Source organism: Phoenix dactylifera, unplaced genomic scaffold (genome assembly GCF_009389715.1).
Source record: "Phoenix dactylifera cultivar Barhee BC4 unplaced genomic scaffold, palm_55x_up_171113_PBpolish2nd_filt_p 000601F, whole genome shotgun sequence".
Classification (NCBI taxonomy): Eukaryota; Viridiplantae; Streptophyta; class Magnoliopsida; order Arecales; family Arecaceae; genus Phoenix; species Phoenix dactylifera.
This window is the reverse complement of record NW_024067998.1, coordinates 25,630-51,079: the sequence shown is the minus strand read 5'-3', so window position 1 is coordinate 51,079 and position 25,450 is coordinate 25,630. Positions and strand designations below refer to the sequence as shown.

At 38.3% G+C, this 25,450-nt stretch overlaps 1 protein-coding gene across 1 annotated transcript; it reads left to right on the top strand.

Annotated features, from left to right (window-relative positions):
• The first annotated feature begins 4,911 nt into the window (after positions 1-4,911).
• LOC103716165 (nucleotide pyrophosphatase/phosphodiesterase-like) lies at positions 4,912-12,914 on the top strand. Its single transcript, XM_008804054.4, has 12 exons — positions 4,912-5,260; positions 6,117-6,208; positions 6,351-6,423; positions 6,511-6,633; positions 7,590-7,682; positions 8,790-8,919; positions 9,290-9,371; positions 9,457-9,589; positions 9,732-9,937; positions 10,046-10,171; positions 11,096-11,405; positions 12,375-12,914. The coding sequence occupies exons 1-12, from the start codon at positions 5,057-5,059 to the stop codon at positions 12,678-12,680; spliced, it is 1,878 nt and encodes a 625-aa protein (XP_008802276.2). The 5' UTR covers positions 4,912-5,056; the 3' UTR covers positions 12,681-12,914.
• Positions 12,915-25,450: the final 12,536 nt, after the last annotated feature.

Below are 25,450 nucleotides of genomic sequence, written 5' to 3'. Positions count from 1 at the left end.
AAAATGCTTTAATATATGAAAGTTTGACTGGTTTGACTACCCTGTTACCCATGTATGAGGCTGCGTGCTATTGTGGGTGGTAGTAGGCAATAGCACGGCCGTGTTACGGATTCGGATCCGGGGCGTGACAATGTCATTATTCTAACCACTATATCATCAATATATTCAAGCAAAATAGTAGTACTCGAGTTAGCTCTATTTGATTAATTGGCAATACACTGTCTACTAAGGGTTTGCTAAAGCTATCGTCTTTCTTTTTCTTTGATGGAAAATGGAGGAAGTGGTGCACTTCCCCCAATTTATTAATAAAGAAAATACTCACTAGGAATATATAGATTGGCTAGCTTGTCATGACTATCCAAGGGTTTGCTAAAGCTATCAAATCATATTCTTGGTGATTGTTGCGGCCATATATAGATTTCTTCAACTTGCACACTTTCCTCCCCTTGAGTAATAAATCAAGAGGTTCGAGATATACAAATTTCTCCTAGAAGCTCTACTTTAGTGTTCTTCGTATTTAGTTGATGTAAAGGCCATCACTTTGTTGGAACAATGCAAAAGCAAGACATGGATAGAATTTTCATTTTTCCCGGTAGAATAAAAGATTCAATATAATCATTTCAAAAGGTCTCTGTGAAGCCTTTTGCAATTAGGCCATCTATTCCTTCTAAGCACTTCCATCTCTTCTTCCATGGCCTTTCTCTGCTGTGGTTGTGGTAGTGCCTTGGCAAGAGAAGTAAGCCTCTTGTAGAAGACAAATTAGAAAGAAAGGCCCTGCAGGAATAAGAAATAATAAGGCAAATTTATTGACAGAATGGCCAGTACAATTCTCAAAATAAGGAAGATGGCTGTCTTTCTCTCAGCTTTTCTATAAGCAAGTAGAGCATCAAGATCAAATGAAGAAACAAGAGAACTTGATGCAAGGAACCTACCCGATTCCATGGGTGGATCACAAATGGTGGTAGTGGGGCTCGGATCATGCTCCTTCTCATAATTACTGTCTTTCACCAATATAACTTGCTGTGGAAATGCAACCACATTCATCAGGAGAAGGCAGAACAACTTGTAGTTTACTTGTATTATACCGCAAGCCTACTACTCAAACTGGCACATGACAAGACCACACATTTCATAGCGTATAGCCCAAGAGAATATGCAAGGCCAACTAATTCAATAAAATCTTAACAATACAATCATCATTTTTAAGAATAGATAAAATAGTTCCAATATTATTAGATAACAAAAATAATCCAATTACAATTTCCAAACATCCAAGGGTATCATAAACATTCTAATTCCTTTCCACCTTTATGTAGTAAACCTCAAACCTCAGTTGAAAACTAAGCATCCTATGGTTTTGAAAAGAAGCATAAAGAAGTGATATGAGCTAGTAGCTTAGCAAGAATCTCCATACATACATATCAACATAAATTAGCATATAAATGACAGCTAATAACAAATAATCAATAACAAATATAACCACCAGAATAGTAGTATTAAACTATTATATGATGAACATACATACCATCATCACATAGATCTAAATGATAATTCACTTCAACAATGATTTAATATCAACAATTTATGATCATTTCATAACATATGACATGGGGTGCACTCGGTATATATTCTAGAAGTTTTTTATAAATAATTTAAGTATGTTTATGTTTCATGCCTATGATGGGGCAATCAATACTGTCACTTTTTTTGTTATGATGGGGCAATTGACAGTGTCATATTTTTCTCTTACAATGGGGCAATAAATAGTGTCACATTTCAGCCATGATAGACAAATCGTATTAATATGGATATTCCAAAATATTCGCCCACCTGTTCATTCAAGAATACGTATTAAATAAATTAAGTTATTTTTGACTTTGGACTAACCATGATCATATCTTTTGCTTGTGATGTGGCAATCAATAATAATGTATCTAGTCCAAATCACTATACCTACAATTTAATTTTGCAAGTCTCAATCTTATTAATTGAATACATCCATCATGCTTATATGATAAAATCCAAAAATATTGTATTTTCTATGTACATTCAAGTTAATTTATTTACTACAACATGCATGTACATATTAGAATTATGCATTTATATAAGCAAGCATGAAAAGAGGGATTCCTACCTCTAGCAGGCAATAGAACTCAAATTAAGATATGCCCATCAGTATGAAGATACACCTGACATATCTAATCAATTTAATATTAATATTTCATATAGTCTAACAAACTGATTGCTCTCATAAAAATCTGGAAACCAACCCACCTATGATCAAACATTTCTTAAGCATACAAATTTAATTAATCATTTACTTTTTTTTAATTTCTAATTTCAAGATTTTGATGCTCAGAACTAATTCTAAACATGGTTCTTAACTACATACCCTGATCCAAACTAATCACCCAAATTAAATAAATGAAAATGATAGGGCTTTACTACAAGTAAAGAACTAGAGTGTAAAATTTCACTCTAAACTCCTTCTTGTCCAGATGATCGTATCCCTACACAAAATCAAAACTAGCCATTAGAGAATAGTGTAGAAGGGATGAAGTGCAATGGTGGGAAAAACATGAGGGAGAGAAGAAGGAAGACAATTGGTCGAGTGGTAGCCCTCAGCAACCCAAAACCATTTGGCTCTAGTGACAACTAGCTAATTTTAGCATTAGGTCGAGTCTAGAGCCCTTACCTTATATGCCCACCGACTAAATCCGGCAATGTAGGGTGTTGAATGGCGGTGAAGCTGGAGGAAGAAAAAGGAGGAGAAGGAGGAGCGCATGTGAAAATAGAGGAAAGGAAATCGGGTTCGACATCCTATTAAGCCCCTTGGCTCGCATGCTTGTGGGCAAGATCCAATGGTAGGTGGGTGAAAGATGGAGACAAAGGTAGATGAAGAAGGCGAAGGGCAAGGTTTGTCATACTGATTAGTATCGTACCATATCAATATTAAACCGATACATAGTCTTATACTATATCTATACTTGGTATGCCTCGTTATCTTGTATCGTACTACGTACCGACACTGTAATAAGATAGCACTGATGTTGGATTCGATACCAAGATGGCGAACTTTGGTGACAGAGTGTTCGATGTCGATCGAGCTCCTATCATGTACATCCTTTGGCGAGACCAAGATTGTAGCTAGTAAAGAAGATGGCGCCATTGGATGAAGAGGGGACAAGGTCTCAATGTCCGATCACTAGGCAACTTCGATAGGGGACCAGCGAGGGCTACAAAATGAGACCAATTGAGGATGCGAGGGGAGGATAGATGATATGGAACAGAGGATTTAGGGGATGGGTGAAACTTGGGTTCGACAACCATCTGAGCAGTGATGTCCGGCAAGGATGCTCATGGCACAAGTGATGGCAAGAAGAGGGATGAGGGCTGTGGAGAGAGAGAGATCGATCTAGGGAAAAATAGGGGTCCTGAGAAGGCTGGCTCGGGTGGTGGCTTGCCACCATTTTTTGTGTGATGACTTTGAGGGTGAGAAGAGGGGCGAGGGCTCCAGTCTCAGTAGTTACTTTAACATTTCTACAGAATATGGTGTATATAAGTTTTCTCATGGATCAAGATATTTAAACCCTTTTCTTCAGGTAAAATATCCCAAGAAAATACGCTTATTAGCACTTTGAGTTTATTTTTGTGTGGATTGGAGTTATGAACAAAAGTGATACAACAATATACCAGAGGAATGGCATGATATATATGTTGGAAAAATTTTGACTAGAAACAATTGTAATTTTATTTCATAGAAGTATTATAAAAAAATAATCTACTAAAATAAAATTAGAAGATTGAAAAGAGCTTGCCTGGATCGAGGCGTATGATGTACACTGTCCTAAGAACGTAATTCGCCCCCTACGTATGGATTTGTGGCGATCTCGTTCCCAAGGTACAACAACTCGGCTCAGCTCGATCATTCTCTAATGAGCACGATCACTGAGGAGGCTTGACCCGACCGACTCCTTCAGTTGCCCACGAAATAAAAGGATATAGAAAGTTGAAAAATAAAAGAACTCTGTTTGTAGAAGAAACTCTCGAGAGACAGAGTATCAATGTATGAGAGAGATTGGATTCGATTAGGATTAATCCCAGAGAAGTCTATTTATATACTCTATCTGAAGACCGAAAAAATGCGATGGTTCCGAAGATACGTAATGTTTTGGAAATTAAAGAGTCACACCTTCTCTAAAAGAGGTGTCTCAAAAAAAATATTTTAAAATATTTAAAATAGCTAAAGGTTAGGAGATAATTTTTTCAAAAATTAAAACTCCAACAATACAGAGGCATTCATAAACAATGTAGAGAAAGAAAATTGTCCAAAGATATGAGATGAAATCAGCTTTATAAGTTATATGACTGAAAAAAATTTAGGAACACGTGTACGTATTCCAGAATATCTTGAGAGTGTACGAATTGACAAAAAGTCAACGGAATCTTACATAGAATATTCCAAAATTTGGTAAATTTTTTTCTACGAAGTGGTTATTGAAATATGGATTCAGTTTGCTTGCTATAAATACCATTACAGCATTGCACGGGCTGTTGTGCCTGTCATCTTGAAACCATGGGCATACCTCATAAAAGGCTGACCATAAAAAGCTTGGACAATGAGTCCATACCAAATTACCAACCGTCTTTTTGACCTCACAAGCGGTGACCATACCCATCCGCCGTTCAACGTTCCCTGAAGCCGGCCGGAGTCTTTCACACTTTGCCGTCCGCGGCCGTCCAAGGCGTAGGTTTCGCCGCGGGTCCAGATCAATAAGATACTTCCCCCATCCCGCCGTTAAAAAGCTTCTGAAAATAATAAAAAAAACTAAAACTTATTTTTTATAATAACTTATTAATTAATTTCCTTTCTTGGTCTCCTCTGTCGAATAAAATAAAAATATTCCTCCAACCTCTGGATCTCTCTGGGCTTTATATAGTCGATCCCAAAAGGATTCCTTTTCTCCTCTCTATAAAAACTAATATATTTATTCGTTCAAGGGCTTGGGTTGGGATCGGTGTTCGGGTTTGGGTTTGGGAAGGGATCGGAGGGAGGATGAAGTCTATCCTGCGTCGGCTTCTGCTGCTCTTCTTGGTCGTCTCGCCAGTCCTCGTCGGCTACGCCGCGGCCGGCGGCGGAGACGGACGTCGGCACGTCTCCGGAGTCCAGCCACTGTCGAAGATCGCGATCCATCGGGCGTCTCTGGCGCTGGATGAGGCAGCGTACGTGAGGGCGTCACCGGAGCTTCTGGGTCTCCAGGTATGGGCCTTAAAACCTCTTGGGTCAATAACTTGTTCCGGCGGCGCAAGGTAAGCATGATGGTCGTGGTGGGGTCCTTCGTGAGATTGGGATCCAACGGGACCGTCCATCTTGTGATGGTCGGTCATGATTGCCATCGTTTCTCTTTCCGGCAAGCGTTTCCCGGGGGGAATCCATGGGTAAACAGCAGCTCTACTGTTAACCAAAACAAAAAAGTTAACAAAAAAGTTCTACCTTCCGACTATTCCCCGGTTGATGCCGGCGTGGAAGCGTTCGGAAAGGAGAACGCTATGCGTCCCCAAAAAGTCACCAGTATGGACGTAAATCCGGGTTTTTAAGAGCCCGTGTGTTTAGTCCCGGTGTATTTAGTTTCATATTGGTTGTTCTAAAAAAAAATTTAAATATTTATATAATATAAAAATTTGAAAAATATTATTTTGATTTTTTATAATATATTAGATTATTACAAATAGTATTAGAACGAATCTAACTTATAGTCCATATAAACTGAGACATTGCAACATAGACTCATGGAGGCTAAAGAGAATATGTGAGGACGCGTGTGGGCTGTATTGCAAAAACACTTGGTTGGACTGGTACGAAGTCGTTGACTACTATGTTAGTTTCTTTGGGTGTTAGTTTAATTCTACTTCGGGATTATAAATATATAAAATATATTGGTGAACTTGGTTAGAAGCATGCTTTCTTTGGGCATAAGTTGGATGTAAGCTGTTACATGAAAACTTTATGACAGATTTTTTTTTTTTAATTCTTGAAGTTCTTAGTTCTTTCTCTTGCCTATTTTATATGAATTTTAGTTGAATTCATTGACTTTGCTTACAAATGTGCAATGCAGGGAGAAGATATTGAATGGATAAAAGTGGAGCTCCGAAGTCCCAATCCAACTCCTGATGATTGGATTGGAGTGTTCTCTCCTGCAAAATTTAAGTAATTCACTCAATACCTATTATCCTTTCAGATTAAATAGGTCTGAAATTAATCTAGCAATCATTATGGAAAATGAGATAAGTATTTTATCTTATGATTAGTAAATGAGAATGTTTATACATTGGTTTCTTCTATTTCTCAGTGCATCTTCTTGTCCTGCCGAGAGTGGAAATAAGAAAGAGGAAGATCCATTGATATGCTCAGCTCCAATAAAGGTGCAACAAGCTACAAGCGAAACAAATCTTGACATTTATTTGTGTGTTTTGGAGTTGCTAATGTTTGCATTGGTGATGATGTTTCAGTATCAATTTGCCAATTATTCTAATCCAAGTTACATGAAAACCGGGAAGGGATCTTTGAGGTTTCGGTTGATCAATCAGCGGGCAGACTTTTCTTTTGCATTGTTCACTGGTGGCCTTACTAATGTGAGATGTTTTATATTTGTTATCCTCCCTTATACACAACCTGCATTTTTTATGCCTGGAGATGGAAACTTCCATTCTGATGTTCTTCCTTTTGAACTCAAATAGTTTTTATCTTTTATCTTTTTCTTTTTTGTGATTGTTATTTGTTTCTTGTGCTCCTATTAGGCTAGTGTTACCAGTTTGGGGTGTTGCCCTGTTTACGAAATTCTCCATTGTTTGATGATTCTATATGCTTTAATTATTCCTTAAATTAATTTCAAATTTGTCTTGATTAATACCATTTTTGGAGCTTTTTTACTACATCATTTTGTCCCTTTAACTAATAACTTGGAGTTTCAAAATTAGATTTGTTGGATTTGCTTCCAAAGACACCTTGAGGAGGGAGTAATGGAGACAATGCAACTAAAAATTTGGTAATTTAAAAATCAAATTCAACATTCTTAAGAAAGGCATGAATGTTTAAAAAACAAAGAATTATATTCTAAAACAATATTTTACAAGAGATTGTCAGTTGCTTTCGAAAGGTTTTGGGAAGGAGGAAGCTACGGTGATATCAGGGCATATTTTTTAGTTTACAGAATCAAATTCTAATTAGAGACATTTCTTCTTTTAATATTAAAAATAACTATGATTTTTAATTAAAATATAAAGTTTTTTCTCTTATGAGAAAAAGCCTCGTGTCATTTGAGTTATACATTCTGTATTTCTTGGTGCGCTAGATTGACTAATCTGAGTTTTATCCCGTGAATTTGGTTTGCCTATTTTTGATATGTTTTTAATAGTCTCAAAAATCCACATCTCTGACCAACTATTTAAAATTTGCGATGTTTTCATAAGTTTCTCCTGTATTTTTGCTGAAATACTGACTTCTGCCTTTGAAATTTAGTGCATATCCCAATCATGTGATTACTGCAGTCGCCGCTAGCATAGGACTAACTTGTGCACTAAAATTGCAGCCCAAGCTTGTTGCAGTTTCAAATGCAATTTCCTTTGCAAATCCAAAGGCTCCTGTTTATCCACGGCTTGCACATGGAAAATCTTGGAATGAGGTAATTTGATCAAATTTTGTTTAGTCTTCGATTGGCCTGCTCTGTTACATTTACTATTTAATTTCTCTTTGTCTTTTGATGGACTACTACATGTTAAAGAAATCTCTTATAGCAGTTCATTAGAGTTTTATTCTTTGGATGTGTTGCTAATGTCACCCATGGCACTTACCAATGGCTTCAAAAGAATGGGAATGACCCTGGCAATGAGGTTGAAAACCAGTGCAGGCTTAGATATTATGTTACATAATCGGACCCAAGGAGAAAGAGAAAAAAACCACTATTTTATGTGTAAACAAGAATGCTTAGATTAACAAACTGGTTCATAATAGGATGCACCTGACTCAGCTGAACTGGAGCAGATCACCACAAAAAATAAGAAAGTCGATATGATACTCCAGTTCCCAGTTTGACAGTGTGTGGACTCAACAGAAGAAGAGCTGTTGGTGGGCCTGCAAATATCACAATCTTATATCTTGTCTCCAATTGTGCATAATGCAGAGAAATAGGGACTGATATGGATCATTATCTTGATGGAATCTGTCTATTGCTCAGCAAATACTTTGTGGTTTATCAGGCTATCGTAACATTTGCTGTTACTAGTATTTGAAATCTTAATGCTTAAAAATATGTTGCACTAGTCAAGAATCTTGTTGCTTCCTTGAACAATTAATTGCTTGTTGAACATGATTGCCTTTACAAGTTCTAAGATATCTTTCAGCCTTGCCTCTTGTATGTAAGAAAAATCCCTCATATGCTTAGTTCTGCATCATACCAAGACCAACTTGAGCAGAGTTCTCATCTGCTACCTCCATATTCATATCTATGGTTTCAAGTATGCAGAACTTACTGATATTAACGAGACATGAGAAGAATTTTACTTGGGAAATCTTGGAATTATTCTGACATGCTCACAAACTATTACTGTTTGATGGGCGCTATTAGCTTTATTCAGATTCCATCTGATTAACTAATCAATAAATTTAGTAATAGACTTTGTAACAATGCAAAAGTTTTCTGATATTGTCCACTAGTATGCTACTTCGAAAAGGCCTACAGTTTTTATAAACTCAGCATTTTTAGAGATGGTTTCTATGAGTTTCTCTACAGATGACTGTGACATGGACAAGTGGATATGACATAAATGAGGCACTTCCTTTTGTTGAATGGGGACCAAAGGGGGCACCTTTAATGCGATCACCAGCTGGGACACTGACATTCAACCGCCGAAGCATGTGTGGTATGATGTTTTGATCCTTTATCATTATTTAGCAGTTTGGTGTCATTTACCGCGAAGAGTGGAAATCTTTGATTGAATATTTGTTACTGATGGGATGCATACTGTATGAAGAATCTTGACATCCTCAGCAAAATAAGGCTTGGCAACATTTTACCATCATAGATTCATCTAAGTTTCATATATGGGAACAAATTTTCATTAATTCTATTATGATAGCATTCTCACATATATTAAATGCTTTAAACTAATAAAGACTGAAGTATTTTTCTCCCATATCCATGGAAAATAAGACATTTCTTCTGCACTAGTGTGGGGGAAAATGTTTACTGTGATAGCTGTGTGGTAAAATTGGTCTTGTTATCTTTTGCAGGTGCACCAGCACATACTGTTGGATGGAGAGATCCGGGATTTATACACACAAGTTTCTTGAAGGACTTATGGCCAAATGCAGAGTATAAAATTTGAAAACTAATTATTTTGTGACATTGAGGTTGATATCTGTCAAACATATTTCTTAGGATTGTGATGCTGTTTCAGGTACAAATACAAGCTTGGTCATCAGTTATTCAATGGATCATATGTTTGGAGCAAGTCTTATTCTTTCCAAGCATCTCCTTATCCAGGACAAAATTCAGTACAGCAAGTCATAATTTTTGGTGACATGGGAAAGGTGCAATTCTTTATCTTCTCTGGTCTAAAAGAAATTTCATGAACAATTGATTATAGAACAGATCAAGGTAGATTTGTTTGACCTATTTGGCTTCAATCATTTTGGCAAAATATTTTTACATCCCAATTGGTTTTAATGACAGGCAGAACGGGATGGCTCTAATGAATATAGCAACTATCAGCCTGGTTCGCTGAATACCACAGATACAATTGTTAAAGATTTGGACAACATTGACATTGTTTTCCATATAGGAGATATTGTATATGCTAATGGATATATATCCCAGTGGGATCAATTTACATCACAAGTTGAGCCAATTGCTTCAAGGGTGCCGTATATGATTGCAAGGTTTGTTAGTCCTTGAGATGATGTTTAAAACTATGAAGTTGATCACCACAAGTTGGGTGTTTGTCCTGATGATGATATCCATTGAGAATTTTATTTTGTTCGACGCAGTGGCAATCATGAACGTGACTGGCCTGGGACAGGATCCTTCTATGACACTGATGATTCAGGAGGGGAATGTGGTGTATTGGCTGAAACCATGTTCTTTGTGCCAGCTGAGAACAGAGCTAAGTTTTGGTAAGAAGAATGCCTTCTCTCTTCCCACTTTTATCAGAAGGATTTTTAAATCTATCATTGGACTCCTTTCAAAAATGAAATTAAGCTACCACTCCCCTTACCCTGGTCCATTCTATTTTTTAAGTTACTGTTCTTGCCTTCTATTCTCATTCCAGCTATCATTTTTGTCCCCAGCTCTGTGGCCTACAAGGACCAGTTTTAGTCATTTTAGAAATTTATAGATGGAGGGATGAATAAGAGAATAGGGATCAGCTCTAAGGGCCTCTTTAGGTGATCCATTTGGATTGGGCTGAATTTCCTGCTGGATTCGTGGATTAGGCCGCTTATTTAAGCATGGCTCTATCGACCAAACATCTTCCGGCCCAAATTCTGTGGGAAGAAAAAAAGACCTCTATGAATCTTTTTCTCTTCCTGCAGCCCAAAGGTTGGGATTTGGGCAGGCACTTAGACGATGCAAGCTAGATGTGCCAATAGGCCTGATTTTTAATCAATCCTATAGGAATATCCAAATAGCCCCTATGATTCTACATCTTCCTCACTGGGAACCAAAAAGGAAAAAGAAAAACAAAGGAAGATTTAAGAGTCTATGTCAAATTCTTCACCAATTGATGTAGAGATTATCATTAAGAGAACCATTATTTTTCTGATAATGCTATGCTGACGAAGTATAGCATGAAATCTGGTAATTATTTGTCAAGACTTTATGTGTTTTAGATTTTTATTTCATGTCCTAAACCCTTTAAGCAGGGTTTTTTTTGCCTGATGGAAATGTAAGCAGGAAGTTCAGTTAAAAAGAGAATTGATTAAAAAACAGAATGATCCCTGAATGCGGAATGGATCACCCACCTAAAGCACAATGACACCAATCAATTTAGATTAAAAAGGCCTCATACAAATCAAAGTGTGACTTGCAGTTCATTTCAGGTATTCTACGGACTATGGCATGTTCCGCTTCTGCATAGCAGACACTGAGCATGATTGGAGAGAAGGCTCTGAACAATATGAATTTATCGAACACTGCCTTGCCTCGGTAGATAGGCAGAAGCAGCCATGGTTGATATTTGCAGCTCATCGTGTGCTCGGTTATTCCTCTGGATCTTTCTATGCTGCAGAGGGCTCGTTCGAAGAGCCCATGGGAAGGGAAAGCCTTCAAAAGCTCTGGCAGAAATATAAAGTGGACATTGCATTCTATGGGCATGTCCACAACTATGAGAGGACCTGCCCAATCTACCAGGTAAGAAGATATTAAATGACAGAATTCTTTGCATTTTCTGCAAGCATAAATCATTAGTGTTTCTAACTCACACCTAAACCATATGCACTGATATGCATAACCATTGTTATTTTAAGAGCATATGGGATTCGTAATGGACAACTTCGTAATTATTTATTGGATGTGCATCTGGGTGTTGGACATTATCCTGGTCAGTTGCATAATAAAATGTAAAATTTAGTTTGTAATGACAATGAATGTGGTAATTGAACACGTAAACAAAAGTACATCATACCAGGTTTAAAAGTCAAATCTATTTATATTTCGAGCTAAGTGTTAATCTTACAATATTTAAATCTGTTATTTTTTCTCTACAATTCATTCCTATGGAAGCTATATCCTCCACTTCAGGTCCTTCCATATTCTAACAACTACCATTCATGTTTTATTAGCCAAAGATCTATGCTAACGGTTAATTGTGGTCTGTCTAACATCGTGTATCAAAATGTATACCTGACATTGTTTAGCTCATCAGAATAATATTTATTTAGTTGGATCTGCATGCCACTTAAGATACTAAATTAATATGCGATGACATTATTGAAGGATAATGTGATTTGTTTTGAAACTGTATTCAAACACTCTGAAAATAAGCCAATAATTTGGAGCATTCCCCTTTCTAAATAAGTGCATCTTCAACTGTGACTTGAATTTGCAGTTTGGATTGTTTATTTGAGACTTTCAATAGGTGTAAGGAGGAAAAACAAAAACTAAGAATATCAGAATATTATATAGTCCGATGTAGTTCTGCTTAAGCACTAGCTAGTGCAAAAATTGAGATGGCAGAATTATTGTGTCATCTGCCTTTTCTCTAAATTAGAAAGTTAATATATTTGTAATTGTTCATATCCAATTTGTTTTAATATATGTAAATTGCCTTATATTTTTACAGTGTGACACTTCTCTTACCATCTCAACTTCTCTTAACAGAACCAGTGCGTGAATGAAGAAAAATCATATTACTCAGGCACGGTGAATGGAACCATCCATGTTGTTGTTGGTGGCGGCGGCAGCCATTTGTCAGATTTTGCCACCATTGTGCCAAAATGGAGTCTTTACCGAGACTACGATTATGGGTTTGTTAAAATGACTGCTTTCAATCATTCATCACTTCTTTTTGAATATAAGAGGAGCAGTGATGGTAAAGTGTATGATTTCTTCACCATCTCAAGAGACTATAAGGATGTCCTCACCTGTGTTCATGATAGTTGCTCCCCAAAAACATTGGCCTCGTAGGGGATGACCTTAAGATATCTGATAGATATTTTCTAATAAAAGCACGCACGTAGCATCGGATGATGTCTTTTGTTCCTTCACATTTTATGTAACTTTATTTTTTTATTTTTCAAGGTATGTGAAGGGTCTCATAGCTTAAGGTATACTGTATCCTGGACAAAAAGCATTTTTGATTTGCAAAAAAAATAAAAAAATAAAAAGAAAAGAAATGTCCATTTGAGATCATATTCATCATATGCAGTGTCAACTATGGGAGATTGGATATTAAGAAATATGGCTTTAACATGTCTCATTTGTATAATATTGTGAGATAGTTGAGGTGAGTCGTTAGCTAATGTATGTTGCATGACGAAATTCATATCACATTGTTATACATGTGAAAGGAAGCACATACAGCTTTTCTTTTTGTCTATTATAGTGCACTACTGGTTTTTTCCAATTTCCTTTCTTCCTATCCCTTGCACAATGTACTCAACTAAATAATGTTGTTATTGTCTTCTTTTTTTTTTTCCCTCCTGTTTCCCTTCTTTTTCTCTATTTTCTCTATATTTTCCTCTTCTTTTCAGACCATCTATCTTTTTTGTGCTGCTGCTTCTTTTACCCCAGTGAAATTTGAGATGGCTTATCCATCATTTTCTAGAAAATAAATTAATCAAACAAAAATATGCCATAGTATTAAATGAGAGAGGAATATTCTATATTTGATTTCATATATTAGTTTTTGAAGGGGAAGGCCGGAATGAGAATGTGTTGTGGATTTGTTCACATGCCAAGGATGGGCTCCAACAACAATGTTTTGAATCAATTTGGAGTGGAGAAGCTAAACAAATATTAACCATGTATATTAGAGGTTTTGCATTGAGCATACCTCATTAAGGACAGGATCTATAAGATGTTATCCAGAAACCGGAAAATAGCTTGTCAAAAAAGCTTCAAGAAAGAAAGGAAGAATAAGTTTTGAAGATATCATAAAGTGTAGTGCACAAAAAAAAATTGGAAGCATATTCATAATATGAAGATTCCAAGCAAGGTATTGGAAAATGTTGAATTTGTTTCCTTTTCTTATAAGAATGAAGTATTGCTAATAGAACTCTGGGTCACATTTTTTGACCAAGATGAGTTTTTGAAAGAAAACTTGGATGAAGACGAAATGGAAGAAGAAAATATTAGCAATATTTAAATTAAAAAAGATGTTGCGAAAAAGCAAAGAGAAAAATGAAGTTCCGGAAGAAGTTGAAATTGATCGAGGATCAAAGGGTGAACAGTTAAATATGTTAATAAGAACTAAGAAGTGTATATTTGTGGGAAATGATCCCCAAAGGAATGGATGGTCATATTTGGATCCAGAGATACCTCAAGTTATCACCTCTTGGGATGTTATGAAAGATGAGATGCGTTCCCAGTGTATCTAGCTCACTTCAGCCTTTTTGCAGTTCTTTGGAGTGATGAAAATGGAGAAGTGCTTGAAGTCAAAATAACTGAAAATATGGAAAATCCATTGTTATATTTAAAGTAGAAACTTTCTTTGATGATACAAGTTAGATTAACATGGAAAACATATTTTGGATCAAGAGGAGCAAACTTGTGCATTGGGAAAGGACTAAAGGAGATGGTTAACATGGAGAAAATGCAAGGATAAGCATGTTCTTAAGAAGGTATCATGCAAGCAAATAATGTTTCCGTATAAAATAAAAAAGATGTTCCACATCGATGAAGAATTGAAGATGGGCATCGGTATTGTTGCATTTAGAAATACTGGATCTTCTGAAGCGCATGTTTCTAAGCCCCTCGAGTTTCATATCTTTCAAGAGGCTAGGAATGGTTCTTAAAATGCTGCATGGAAAAGAGTTGGTTTGAACGGGGCTACAAGAAAGGGAACAAAATTTATTGAAGTATTAAATGTATTAGGTAATATGATGTTCATGAATGTGGCTCTTAGCGTTTTTAAGAGGTGGCTCTTAGGGGCTCTTTGGTTGCCGGCAATTGATAAGCTGTAGTTGCTTTGCTAGCACCCAAGACAAGTTCTGAATATTTAGTGGATGACCCTTGGAATAATAGTAAGGTTGTTTTATTTAGATTTTAGACTTGGAGGTCATATATCTAATCCTCTTGGACCCATAATTACAGGAACCTCTTTCATTAAGTTGTCCAATCAAAGTTTTGGATGCTCAATGATTGTAGGCTATAGTTCGACAACGAAAAAAGGACTCAAAACTTTTAATGAAAACTTGCTCGCGATTCTAACTACAGAAATCATGGAATGGAGAAAGCCCTTAGAAAGGGATCCGCTCACCATTCAACTGTTTCCATTCTCCTTCTAGTATCCTTCTGACTAACACATTATTATCTAAACTAATATTATGATATTATTACTAAATTATTATAATATTGCATTATTATTCAATAATAATACTATATTCTACTGCTATTATACATAATAATAATATTATAAAAATATTATAGTAACACTATATCAATAATATTTATTATTTATATAATAATAATATTATTGTAACATAATATCAATATAGTAATATCATATTATTATAAAAATTATAAATTATATTATATTTGATATTATTGAAATAATATAATAATATAATAATATAATAATATAATTTTGATATTATTACTAGAATATAATAAAGACATTATGATAATACTAATAGTATTATAGTATTATTATAATGTTATCCTATAAGTACAATATAATTATAATAATGTGTAATATTATAATAATAATAACTATAATTATCTCTAGAAAACAATATGTAATAAGTATTAGTTGTTAAAATGCATAAAATAAACAATATGCCTCGTTATTATAATTTCAAATTGGTTTTATATTCATACAACTGCAACTCTTATTCTGATTCAATGAGAATCTAATAGCAATATTGTTTGTCTATTATAATTATAAAAATAATACAGGTAAATAATATGCAATATCAGACAGGCGAATAACCAGGGCCGGCCCAACTCTTAGGCGACTGAGGCAGTCGCCTAAGGCTCCGGCCCAAAGAAGGCCTACCGCACGAAAGGCTTAGAAGACAAAATAGAAAAGAAAAAGGCTCTCTGTGAGTTCGCCTTAGGCCGGCCCACTGTAGGAAAGGCCTCAAAGACAACGCCTTAAGCCTTTAAATACATTAGGCCACTCCTGCGAATAACTCATTGTTACTCAAAAGGGCAACCTTATATACCTTACATGCTGAATTACAGATAATTCTCCTTCCATATCAAAGAACCTAACAGCTATAATTGCATTTACAATTTTCAATTACTGATAACCAAACAAGGCACCTTCTTGCAGCTCAATTCCAACTGCAGGCAATGGAATTGCATCCTATAAGTGAATTGGAGGCACCAAAATTGTCCCTTAGAGCTCTTAATGCTTATTTAGTAGTTGCATCTTTTGGGTAGAGCTGATCAAGGAGGCAGTGAAGCTTGGGCCTGGAATAAATTCTCACAATGGCTGTGGTCTTGATGGGGAGCGACTTCATGCAAAAGGTCAAGTCCTGTGTTCTCTGCTTCCAGGGAAATGCAGTATGATTGAACGTCCAGCCAAAGATCGTCTATAAGGGCCATGAGCTTTTAAAATTCACGAAGCTTCCTTGAAGGTGTGAAGCTTGAGAGTGGTGCTTTCTTTTCACTGCTAACAGCCTGCATGAGATGTGGCAGGGGAATTCGGAGCACTCACATTTCAAGCATGCGGACACGCCGGCCTTGTTATTTCAGAGGTCTCTGTATATTTGAATGCCTTGACCGTCATGCATGATGATATTTTTGACTCGTTTCGTGGAAAAGGAGGGGTAAAAGTGTGGTTAACAGGAAAATAATAATAAAAAAAATCTTGTTTAGTTGGTGTTTTTTTTTTAAAAAAAAGAGATGAGAAAATAGTATCTTTATGGAAATAAGATCTCCATATTTTATGAAAAAGAAAAATACATGGAAGACACGGAAAAGCTATTTTTTCACTAGTTGGGAATGTAATCTTTTTTTTTTCAAAATTACCCTTAAGCCATCAAGATCATGGATAAGATCTTTTCTTCCATTAAGGATATAATAGGTATTTTACAAATATTCCAATCATGATTTTTCTACCTCTATAGGTAAAGGAAAAGCCCTTCCCTTTTTGGAAGGTTGTGGGTGAGGAAAGATTTGAACCCCCGACACCGTCGTTCGTAGCCACATGCTCTAATCCTCTGAGCTACAGACCCCACCCCATCTGCACTGGATCTGTTTCCGGAAGTATCCTAAAAAAGGAACATTTTCTCTCCTCAACCATTTCAGGTTAAGAAGATGCGAAAGCACGTTTCTTTCTATATGAATAGTACATTCCGAGGTTTGGAGTGGGAGAGAAGAGATAATTGGGGTTTTGAATAAGATAACTTTTGCATTTTGGATTTTTAGCTTTTTTCCTATTTAAAAATATTAAAAAGGTCCAATAAGAGGTGTTAATTTTTTTATCATTCTAGTGTCGAACTATTTTTCTGCAGGACCTCCCCTACAGTATTGTCACCATAGTAGAGTTTAACCACCAAGTTCAGGATGGATCGGTGTGGTTCCTCTACGCCTAGGACACCAAAATTTCAAACCATGAATGAAGAAAGGTACGAGAGAAAAGTATATTGGCTAGTGATTGCGGGGCTCCAATTTTTCACTAGAACGGACACCAAAGGCCTCTGCCCTTCCATCCCTTAGATAGATAGAGGGGAAGGGCAGAGCTTTTGGTTTTTTCATGTTGTCAAATAGTTGAACAATGAAAATAAATGGCAAATGCCTGATCAAATTGATTAGGTCGTATAGGAACAAGGTTCAAATCTCTCAGTCTGTTAGATTGCCTCAGCTGTATACATCACTGCACTTCTACTTGACACCTATCATAATGATAAACGGCTTGTCTCACCGTGATCTTATCTTGGATTCTCAATACTTCTGTTACTCCATCCCCGCAGGGGCAAAGAACTCGTCGTTGTCTCGACTGTGCTACCGAAGGCTCTAGGAAAGTCGAAATAGGGGAGCATTTATCTTTGGGTGGGCTTACTACTTAGATATTTTCAGCAGTTATCTGCTCCGCACTTGGCTACCCAATATTTACCGTGGGCACAATAACTGGTACACCAAAGGTACATCCTTTTTAGTCCTCTCGTACTAGGAAAAAGTCCTCTCAATGCTCTAATGCCCGCACCGAATTGTCTCACGACATTCTGAACCCAGCTCATGTACCACTTTAATAGGCAAACAACCCAACCCTTGGAACATACTACAGCCTCAGGTGGCGAAGTGCTGACATCGAGGTGCCAAACCTTTCCGTCGATGTGAACTCTTAGGGAAGATCAGTTTATTATACCTAGAGTAGCTTTTATCTGTCGAGCGTCGACCCTTCCACTCGGCACCATCGAATCACTAAGGCCGACTTTCGTCCTTGCTCGACGGGTGGGTCTTGCAGTCAAGCTCCCTTTGTTGGGAACCCGCCCATGCCGCTGATATTTCAAAACAAAAATCAGATGGCAGCGGAAAGGGGGCATGTGCGGGATCGACGTTCATCGCATGAACGTTGTTTCGAGACCTTTCGTAATTAGGTAAGAATTAAAACTTTTAAAACCATTAGGAAGATCAGATCTTCACCTTGTGCGGGTAGATGATCACCGCAAACTGAAGTTCGTGGTTTTAGGATGAAGGTTCGTTTGAAGCCGTTCAAACGTCCGGCCTCTACGGGTATCCACACGAAGCAGAGGATCGATCAAAGCTTTCTTGTCTTCCCGGGGTGCTAGCTCCCTTGCAAAGACTTCTTTTGATGGCTGATCTCCTCTCTTTCAATCAACCCTTGATTGTGCTTGAGAGGAGGAAGAAGAAGGATGAAGAAGAGGAAGAAGAAGAATCCCCACGCAGCCCTCTTTTCTTCCTTGCGTTGGATGAAGGAAGGGAAGGGGAGGAGGACGCCAACTCTTGGATTTTTCTTCTCCCTTTGCTTGCGGCTGAACCAAGAGGAGATAGAGAGGAGGTGGCCACGACTTGAAGAGGAGAAAAGCTTCAACTAGGGCGCCGGCCCTAGTCCTCCTTTAATAAGGATGAAGGGCTCCTACAAGTTAGGAGCCCTTGACAACTTTCCAAGAGGGGGCGCCGGCCCCTTCTCTCTTCATGTCGCACCTAATCAAGTGGAGAGGGGCTGATGCCCCTCTTACTTGGTTAGCCTAATCATCTTCCAAAGAGGATTAGGTCCCTCTTTCATGGTTTAATCCTAATCTAATTAGGATTGGCCAAATTGGGTTCAATCTATGCTAGTCCTAATCCAATTAGGACTTGAATGAACCATGACTCAATTGAACTCTTCAATCCTAATCCAATTAGGAGTCATGTTGATTCATTAGATTAATAATTAATTTAGACTTAAGGAATCCTAATCCAATTAGGATTTGTTTAATTTTAGTCCTAATCCAATTAGGACTCTATTTGAATCCGAAGTCCTAATCCAATTAGGATTTCTAGGAATCCTACTCCAAGTAGGAATCCAATTTTAATTCAAAATTCCTAATCTCATTAGGATTGTAGGAATCCTATTCCAAGTAGGAATCCCAGTCCTACTCCAACTAGGATTCCCAGTCCTAATCCAATTAGGACTCTAGGAATCCTACCCGAAGTAGGACTCTTGTTTCAAGTCCAATTAATTAATCCCCTTTGTTCCTTCTTCAACTTCTTATCAATCAAATTGATTACTCGTGATTCATAATCACTTTTCAACCATCGGATCGGTCAATACTTCTAGTGTGTGTGACCCCATAGGTTCTATTCTGACTGGTAGTGAGATATATTGTGATCTCTATCACTATATCATTGAAAACTCCTTTCAATGGGTTGGAACGATTCCAACTCAACTCATTAGGGTTTATCGATCATCAAGATAATCCCTATGAGTCCCACCATCCACCAGTGACACCTAGCAGCATGTAGTGGCTACCCAGCAGAATGGAATGATGAACCTCTAGGTGCAGTTAACATGTGATACAGTCCTACTATCGTGGATCCCTACAGGACGGAGGTCATGGACAACTCGTCAAACCCCATCGTCTGTCATATGTCAAGATTTATTCGACTTGAGTTCGATGGTGGAAAACTCTTTTTCCACTTTATATTACTGTCCTGGCCAAGGTCTTAGAACTCAGTCTAACAAATCACATAGGATCACTCCTCTTCTATCAAGGTCGATAGATTCCTTGTAGGTGCATACCCTACTCCTACAGTGAACTTACTGCAGCCAATCTACACTGCATGGACCCATATGGCTAGAGACCATGTATATGTGCAGTCAAACTACAATAACCTCACTGTGAGTAGCCGAAGCACCGCAGGTCAAAGGACCAGTCACACTACTGCAACATCAAGCAAGTCACTGACGAGTGGATAGACATCCAAGTGACTTCTTGTCTTGGTCACGCTCAGTACCCTTGTTCTCTAACAAGCACCTGCACTATCACTTCAGTGTCCCTACACTGTGGACTCAAGTCTCGTCCATCCAGAAGGAAAGTGATCTGTGCACTGATCGGATCGATCACCGTCCTCGTGATGATCCATTGATCAGGAGCATTTAGAAATTAATCACCAATGATACATGGCTCAAATTCTCAACTCTTGAGAATATGTATCATCATCTTTTTAATTCCTTGGACGATTCATAGACACATAAATAATATGAATGAAAAGATGCCTTTTATTTATTCAATAATAAACAGTCAAGTACAAAATTATGTCCCTAGAATCAACAATGTGTCAGCCAAATTGGCTTCTAGGGCATACATCTAACAATCTCCCACTTGCACTAAAGCCAATTGGTCATATATCTTAGGCCCATCTTCTCAAGGTGGGCTTTAGTCTTTTGCTGACTCAGCTGCTTAGTGAACGGGTCTGCCACGTTATCCGCGGAGTCTACTCTCTGCACCTCTACATCATAGTCGCGTATGAAATGGAAGCGCCGCTCTATGTGCTTGGACTTCTGATGAGACCATGGCTCCATAGCTAGTGCTATGGTGCCAATGTTATCGCAGTAAAGTGTTATGGCATCTAATGACATTACACCTAACTCTGCAATTAATTTCTTGAACCAGAAGCCTTCTTTAGCAGCTTCAGAGGCGGCGATGTATTCAGCTTCCATAGTAGAATCAGCAATGATCGGTTGTTTAGAACTCTTCCAATTTACCGTACCACCATTGCACAAGAACACGTATCCAGATGTTGACTTCCTGTCATCGACATCAGTCATGAAGTCTGAATCTGTGTACCCTTCTACCTTTAACTCTGATGATCCTCCAAAAACCAAGAATAAATCTTTAGTTCTTCTCAAGTACTTAAGAATATTCTTCACAGCTGTCCAGTGTTCTTCACCTGGATTCGACTGATATCTGCTTGTGACACTCACAGCAAGAGCTATATCAGGTCGTGTACATAGCATGGCATACATGAGGCTTCCTATTGCCGATGCATAAGGAATCTTGCTCATGCGTTGTATCTCTTCAGATGTGTTGGGACACATCTTCTTGGAGAGATGAATTCCATGCCTTAGGGGTAAGAGACTCCTCTTGGAGTTTTCCATGCTGAACCTCTTCAGCACCTCCTCTATGTACATCTTCTGTGAAAGGCCAAGCATCCTTTTAGATCTATCTCTATAGACCTTTATTCCCAAAATATAGGATGCTTCCCCAAGGTCTTTCATGGAGAATTCTTTTGACAACCAGACCTTGACCGAGGTTAGCATGGGAATGTCATTCCCAATCAGGAGAATGTCATCTACGTACAATACGAGAAAAACGACAGCACTCCCACTAACCTTTTTATAAACACATGGTTCCTCTTCATTTTTGATGAAATCAAACGTTTTGATTGCATCATCGAAACGAGTGTTCCAACTCCGAGATGCTTGCTTTAGTCCATAGATGGACCTTTGCAGCTTGCAGACCTTGTGATCTCCATCACTGGAAGTGAAATCCAAAGGCTGTTCCATATAGATATCTTCATCAAGATGTCCATTCAGGAAAGCAGTTTTCACATCCATCTGCCAGATTTCATAATCATGAAATGCTGCAATGGCAAGCAATGTTCGGATGGATTTTAGCATGGCTACAGGTGAAAAGGTCTCCTGATAGTCAATGCCTTCGCGCTGACTATACCCTTTCGCCACAAGCCTTGCCTTATAGGTCTCTACCTCTCCATCCGAACCTATCTTCCTTTTGTAGATCCATTTGCATCCAATAGGTACAATACCTTCTGGTGGGTCTACTAAGGTCCAGACTTGGTTGGAATGCATGGAGTCTATCTCTGACTTCATAGCTTCCAGCCATTTCTCGGAATCGATATCAGATATCGCCTCGTTGTAGGTTTTGGGATCCTGTATGTGATCCCTATCTCCCACTAGGAACATTTCCTCGGTATCCTCTTCTAGTATACCTAAGTATCTCTCGGGAGGATGGGAGACCCTACTAGATCTACGAGGTGGTTGAGGGACATCGTGTACTGGCTCTTTATGAATGGGTTCTATAGGATCCATGATTCGTTGCTTTTCAGAGACTTTCTCTTCAAGCTCAATTTTCCTCCCACTGCCTCTATCAAGGATAAACTGATTTTTCAAGAAGATGGCATGACGGCTCACAAACACATTGTGATCCTCTGAGACGTAAAAATTGTATCCTAATGACTCTTTAGGATATCCTATAAAACGAGCACTTATGGTCCTAGCCTCTAACTTGTCCGCCTGTAGTCGCTTGACGTGGGCCGGACATCCCCAAATCTTGAGATGACCCAGACTTGGTTTCTTACCATGCCATATCTCATACGGTGTGGTAGGAACGGATTTAGAGGGAACTCTATTTAATAAATAAATCGCTGTGAGTAAGGCATCTCCCCAAAAGAACATAGGTAAATCAGTGAAGCTCATCATGGACCTGACCATATCCAATAGGGTCCGATTCCTCCTTTCTGACACTCCGTTGAATTGAGGTGTACCAGGAGGAGTCCATTATAAAACTATACCATTTTCTTTGAGATAATCACGGAACTCTCAACTAAGGTATTTACCTCTTCGATCTGATCGAAGAACCTTAGTGAGTTTTTCTATATGTTTTTCTACTTCATATTTAAACTCTTTGAACTTTTCAAAAGAGTCAGACTTGTGTCTCATAAGATACACATACCCATACCGTGAATAATCATCGGTAAAGGTAATGAAGTAAGAATAACGTCCCCTGGCTAGCACATCGAATGGGCCACATACATCTGTATGTATTAGGGTAAGTATTTCAGTGGTCCTCTCCCCATGTCCTACAAAGGGCAGTCTAGCCATTTTTCCTTGAAGACAGGACTCGCAAACTGGATATGACTCGGAAGTCAATGAGCCGAGAAGCCCATCTTTATCCATTTTGTTCATCCTATCCTCTCCAATATGGCCAAGTCTGAGGTGCCACAAATATCTTTGGTTTATCTCATCTCTGGATCTTTTGGATCCATTGGCACTCACATCTTGCTCGGTAACATTCACAGATACATCCATATGTAAATGATAGAGACTGTCAATCATGAAACCACGTGCGACTATTTTATTTCTCAAATAAATAGAACAGCAGTCTTTGTCAAATGTAAAAACATGACCTTCCTGTGCTAGACATGAAACAGAAATCAAATTTCTGCTAGCAACAGGTACATAATAGCAGTCTCTAAGTATTAAACTAAATCCAGACGGTAGTCGCAGATGGCAGGTGCCCACAGCCACAGCAGCAACTTTTGCCCCGTTGCCAACCCGAAGGGTTACCGCACCTTCCGCCAGCCTTCTACTTTCCTTTAGACCCTGCATGGTAGTGCACAAATGAGCACTAGAACCAGAATCTATAACCCAACTAGAAGTAGAAGAAACCGTTAGATTAGTTTCAATTATGAGCAAGTCTATACCTTCTGAAGGTGTGTCACCTTTCTTGTTCTTCAGGCTCTCGAGGTATGAAGGACAGTTTCTCTTCCAGTGGCCTTCGACATTGCAGTGGAAACATTTTCCTTTGTCGTTAGCCTTTTTCTTTTGAACTTCCTTCTTTGGCTTCTTGTCTTTCTTCTGCTTCTTTGCAGGCTTCTTTTTCTTCCAAGTAGACTTTCTCTTGGAACCAGAAGTCAATTCAGCAGCAAGGACATTGCCCCTTGAACCTTTCAAGGCTCCCTCAGCAGTTACCAACATGTTGATTAGTTCAGTCTTAGTGCATTCAATCTTATTCATGTGGTAGTTTACTATAAACTGACCAAATGAATCAGGAAGTGACTGTAAGATCAAATCCACTTGTAATTCCTTGTGCATGTCCATACCGAGCTTCTCAAGCTCCTCTAGGTCCTTGATCATGGTCAGACCGTGATCATGGACAGACTGCCCTTCGCGCATCTTCGCTTTGAAAAGCCTCTTGGACACTTCAAAACGAGCTGTGCGACTCTGCTCACCATACAACTCTTGCAGGTGTGCCAGTATGTCCCTAGCAGTCTTTATATTTTCATGCTGGCATTGGAGTTCATTAGACATGGATGCCATCATATAGCATTTTACTCTAATATCATCATCCAACCACTTTTTATGCATTTCACGCTGAACATCAGTAGGACGTGCTGGTAGTGTGGGGATATCTGAATCGAGTATGTAGCCTATCTTCTCACAGTCCAAAACTATTTTGAGATTTCTAAGCCAGTCTTTGTAATTGGTTCCGGTCAGTCGGTTGGTCTCAAGAATACGGGTCAAAGGGTTTGAAGCCGACATTGTATCTGCAGAGAGTAAAGATTCTAGTTAGACTTTTGTACTTGATCCTAATCTGTTCTAAGGTCTTTTAGAACAAATGTAACTCCCACTATTTTCTCGAATCCCTCACACTCCCCTGGTAGGGAAACGGAAATCCTACGCGACTAGGGTTTCTAGTGGGTACTGCGGTCCCACCGATTTACATGCCACCTCACCTAACAGTTATTGGTGACACATAGATGGATGAGTGTACAACTCTTGTACAATGCTTCTCAAGCATGTTGCAGTGTAACTTGGTCTCTAAGCCATGAAGACCTCACCTAACAGTTATTGGTCCCATTTCTTAGTTAAGTCAGACCCACCGTATAACCGTAGGAATAAAGTCGTCATTGGGTCCTCACCTAACAGTTATTGGTGCCCAACCCCACCTTTACCCTACAACATCTCATGTCTATAGAGAGGTCCAGCCCCCCGATGCAACTTGACCACTGTGTCCAGCCGAGACAAATCAACATCAGAAAGGCCTTAGCAACTCTACTACAGTGGAAGACCTATTGACTTAATATTGATTAATCAGGTCTTAGTGTTTGCAACTTGAGCCCTTCATAAGAGGTAATCGAACAATTGGCCAGGTAAGCAGGTGGGAGGCTCCCCTTACTCAGAGAGTAAGGTCCTAATTAAGTAACCACCTTTCATGCTTTCCTAGACACCAATTAGATCAATTAGTCTAATATGACTTGCTCATGTCGGTTCACTCTCGACTTGATTGAGGAGGTTTTGATTTAGGTCTCAATTTGGGTTTGCTACATCACATGTAAACCTATCTACCCGACTCGCATTCACATCACATGCAAACGGCACATCACAGGCAGTTATAATCGCAGCATCAAATTAAAGCTAAACTTTAACTAGGTGATGATCATGGATTCTAATTAGGTCGTATTACAAGCACATGCACATCAATCGATCAAGTGGTCTTCAACTCTTGAATTGGTTCCAAGCCTCCATGATTCGATCCTTG

Bases quoted from the DNA above. Each gene is read 5' to 3' on its own strand.
- LOC103716165 (XM_008804054.4), top strand. From the start codon at position 5,057: ATGAAGTCTATCCTGCGTCGGCTTCTGCTGCTCTTCTTGGTCGTCTCG. The intron at 6,424-6,510 runs GTGCAACAAGCT...ATGATGTTTCAG, and splicing joins TATGCTCAGCTCCAATAAAG to TATCAATTTGCCAATTATTC. The intron at 11,406-12,374 runs GTAAGAAGATAT...TTCTCTTAACAG, and splicing joins GGACCTGCCCAATCTACCAG to AACCAGTGCGTGAATGAAGA.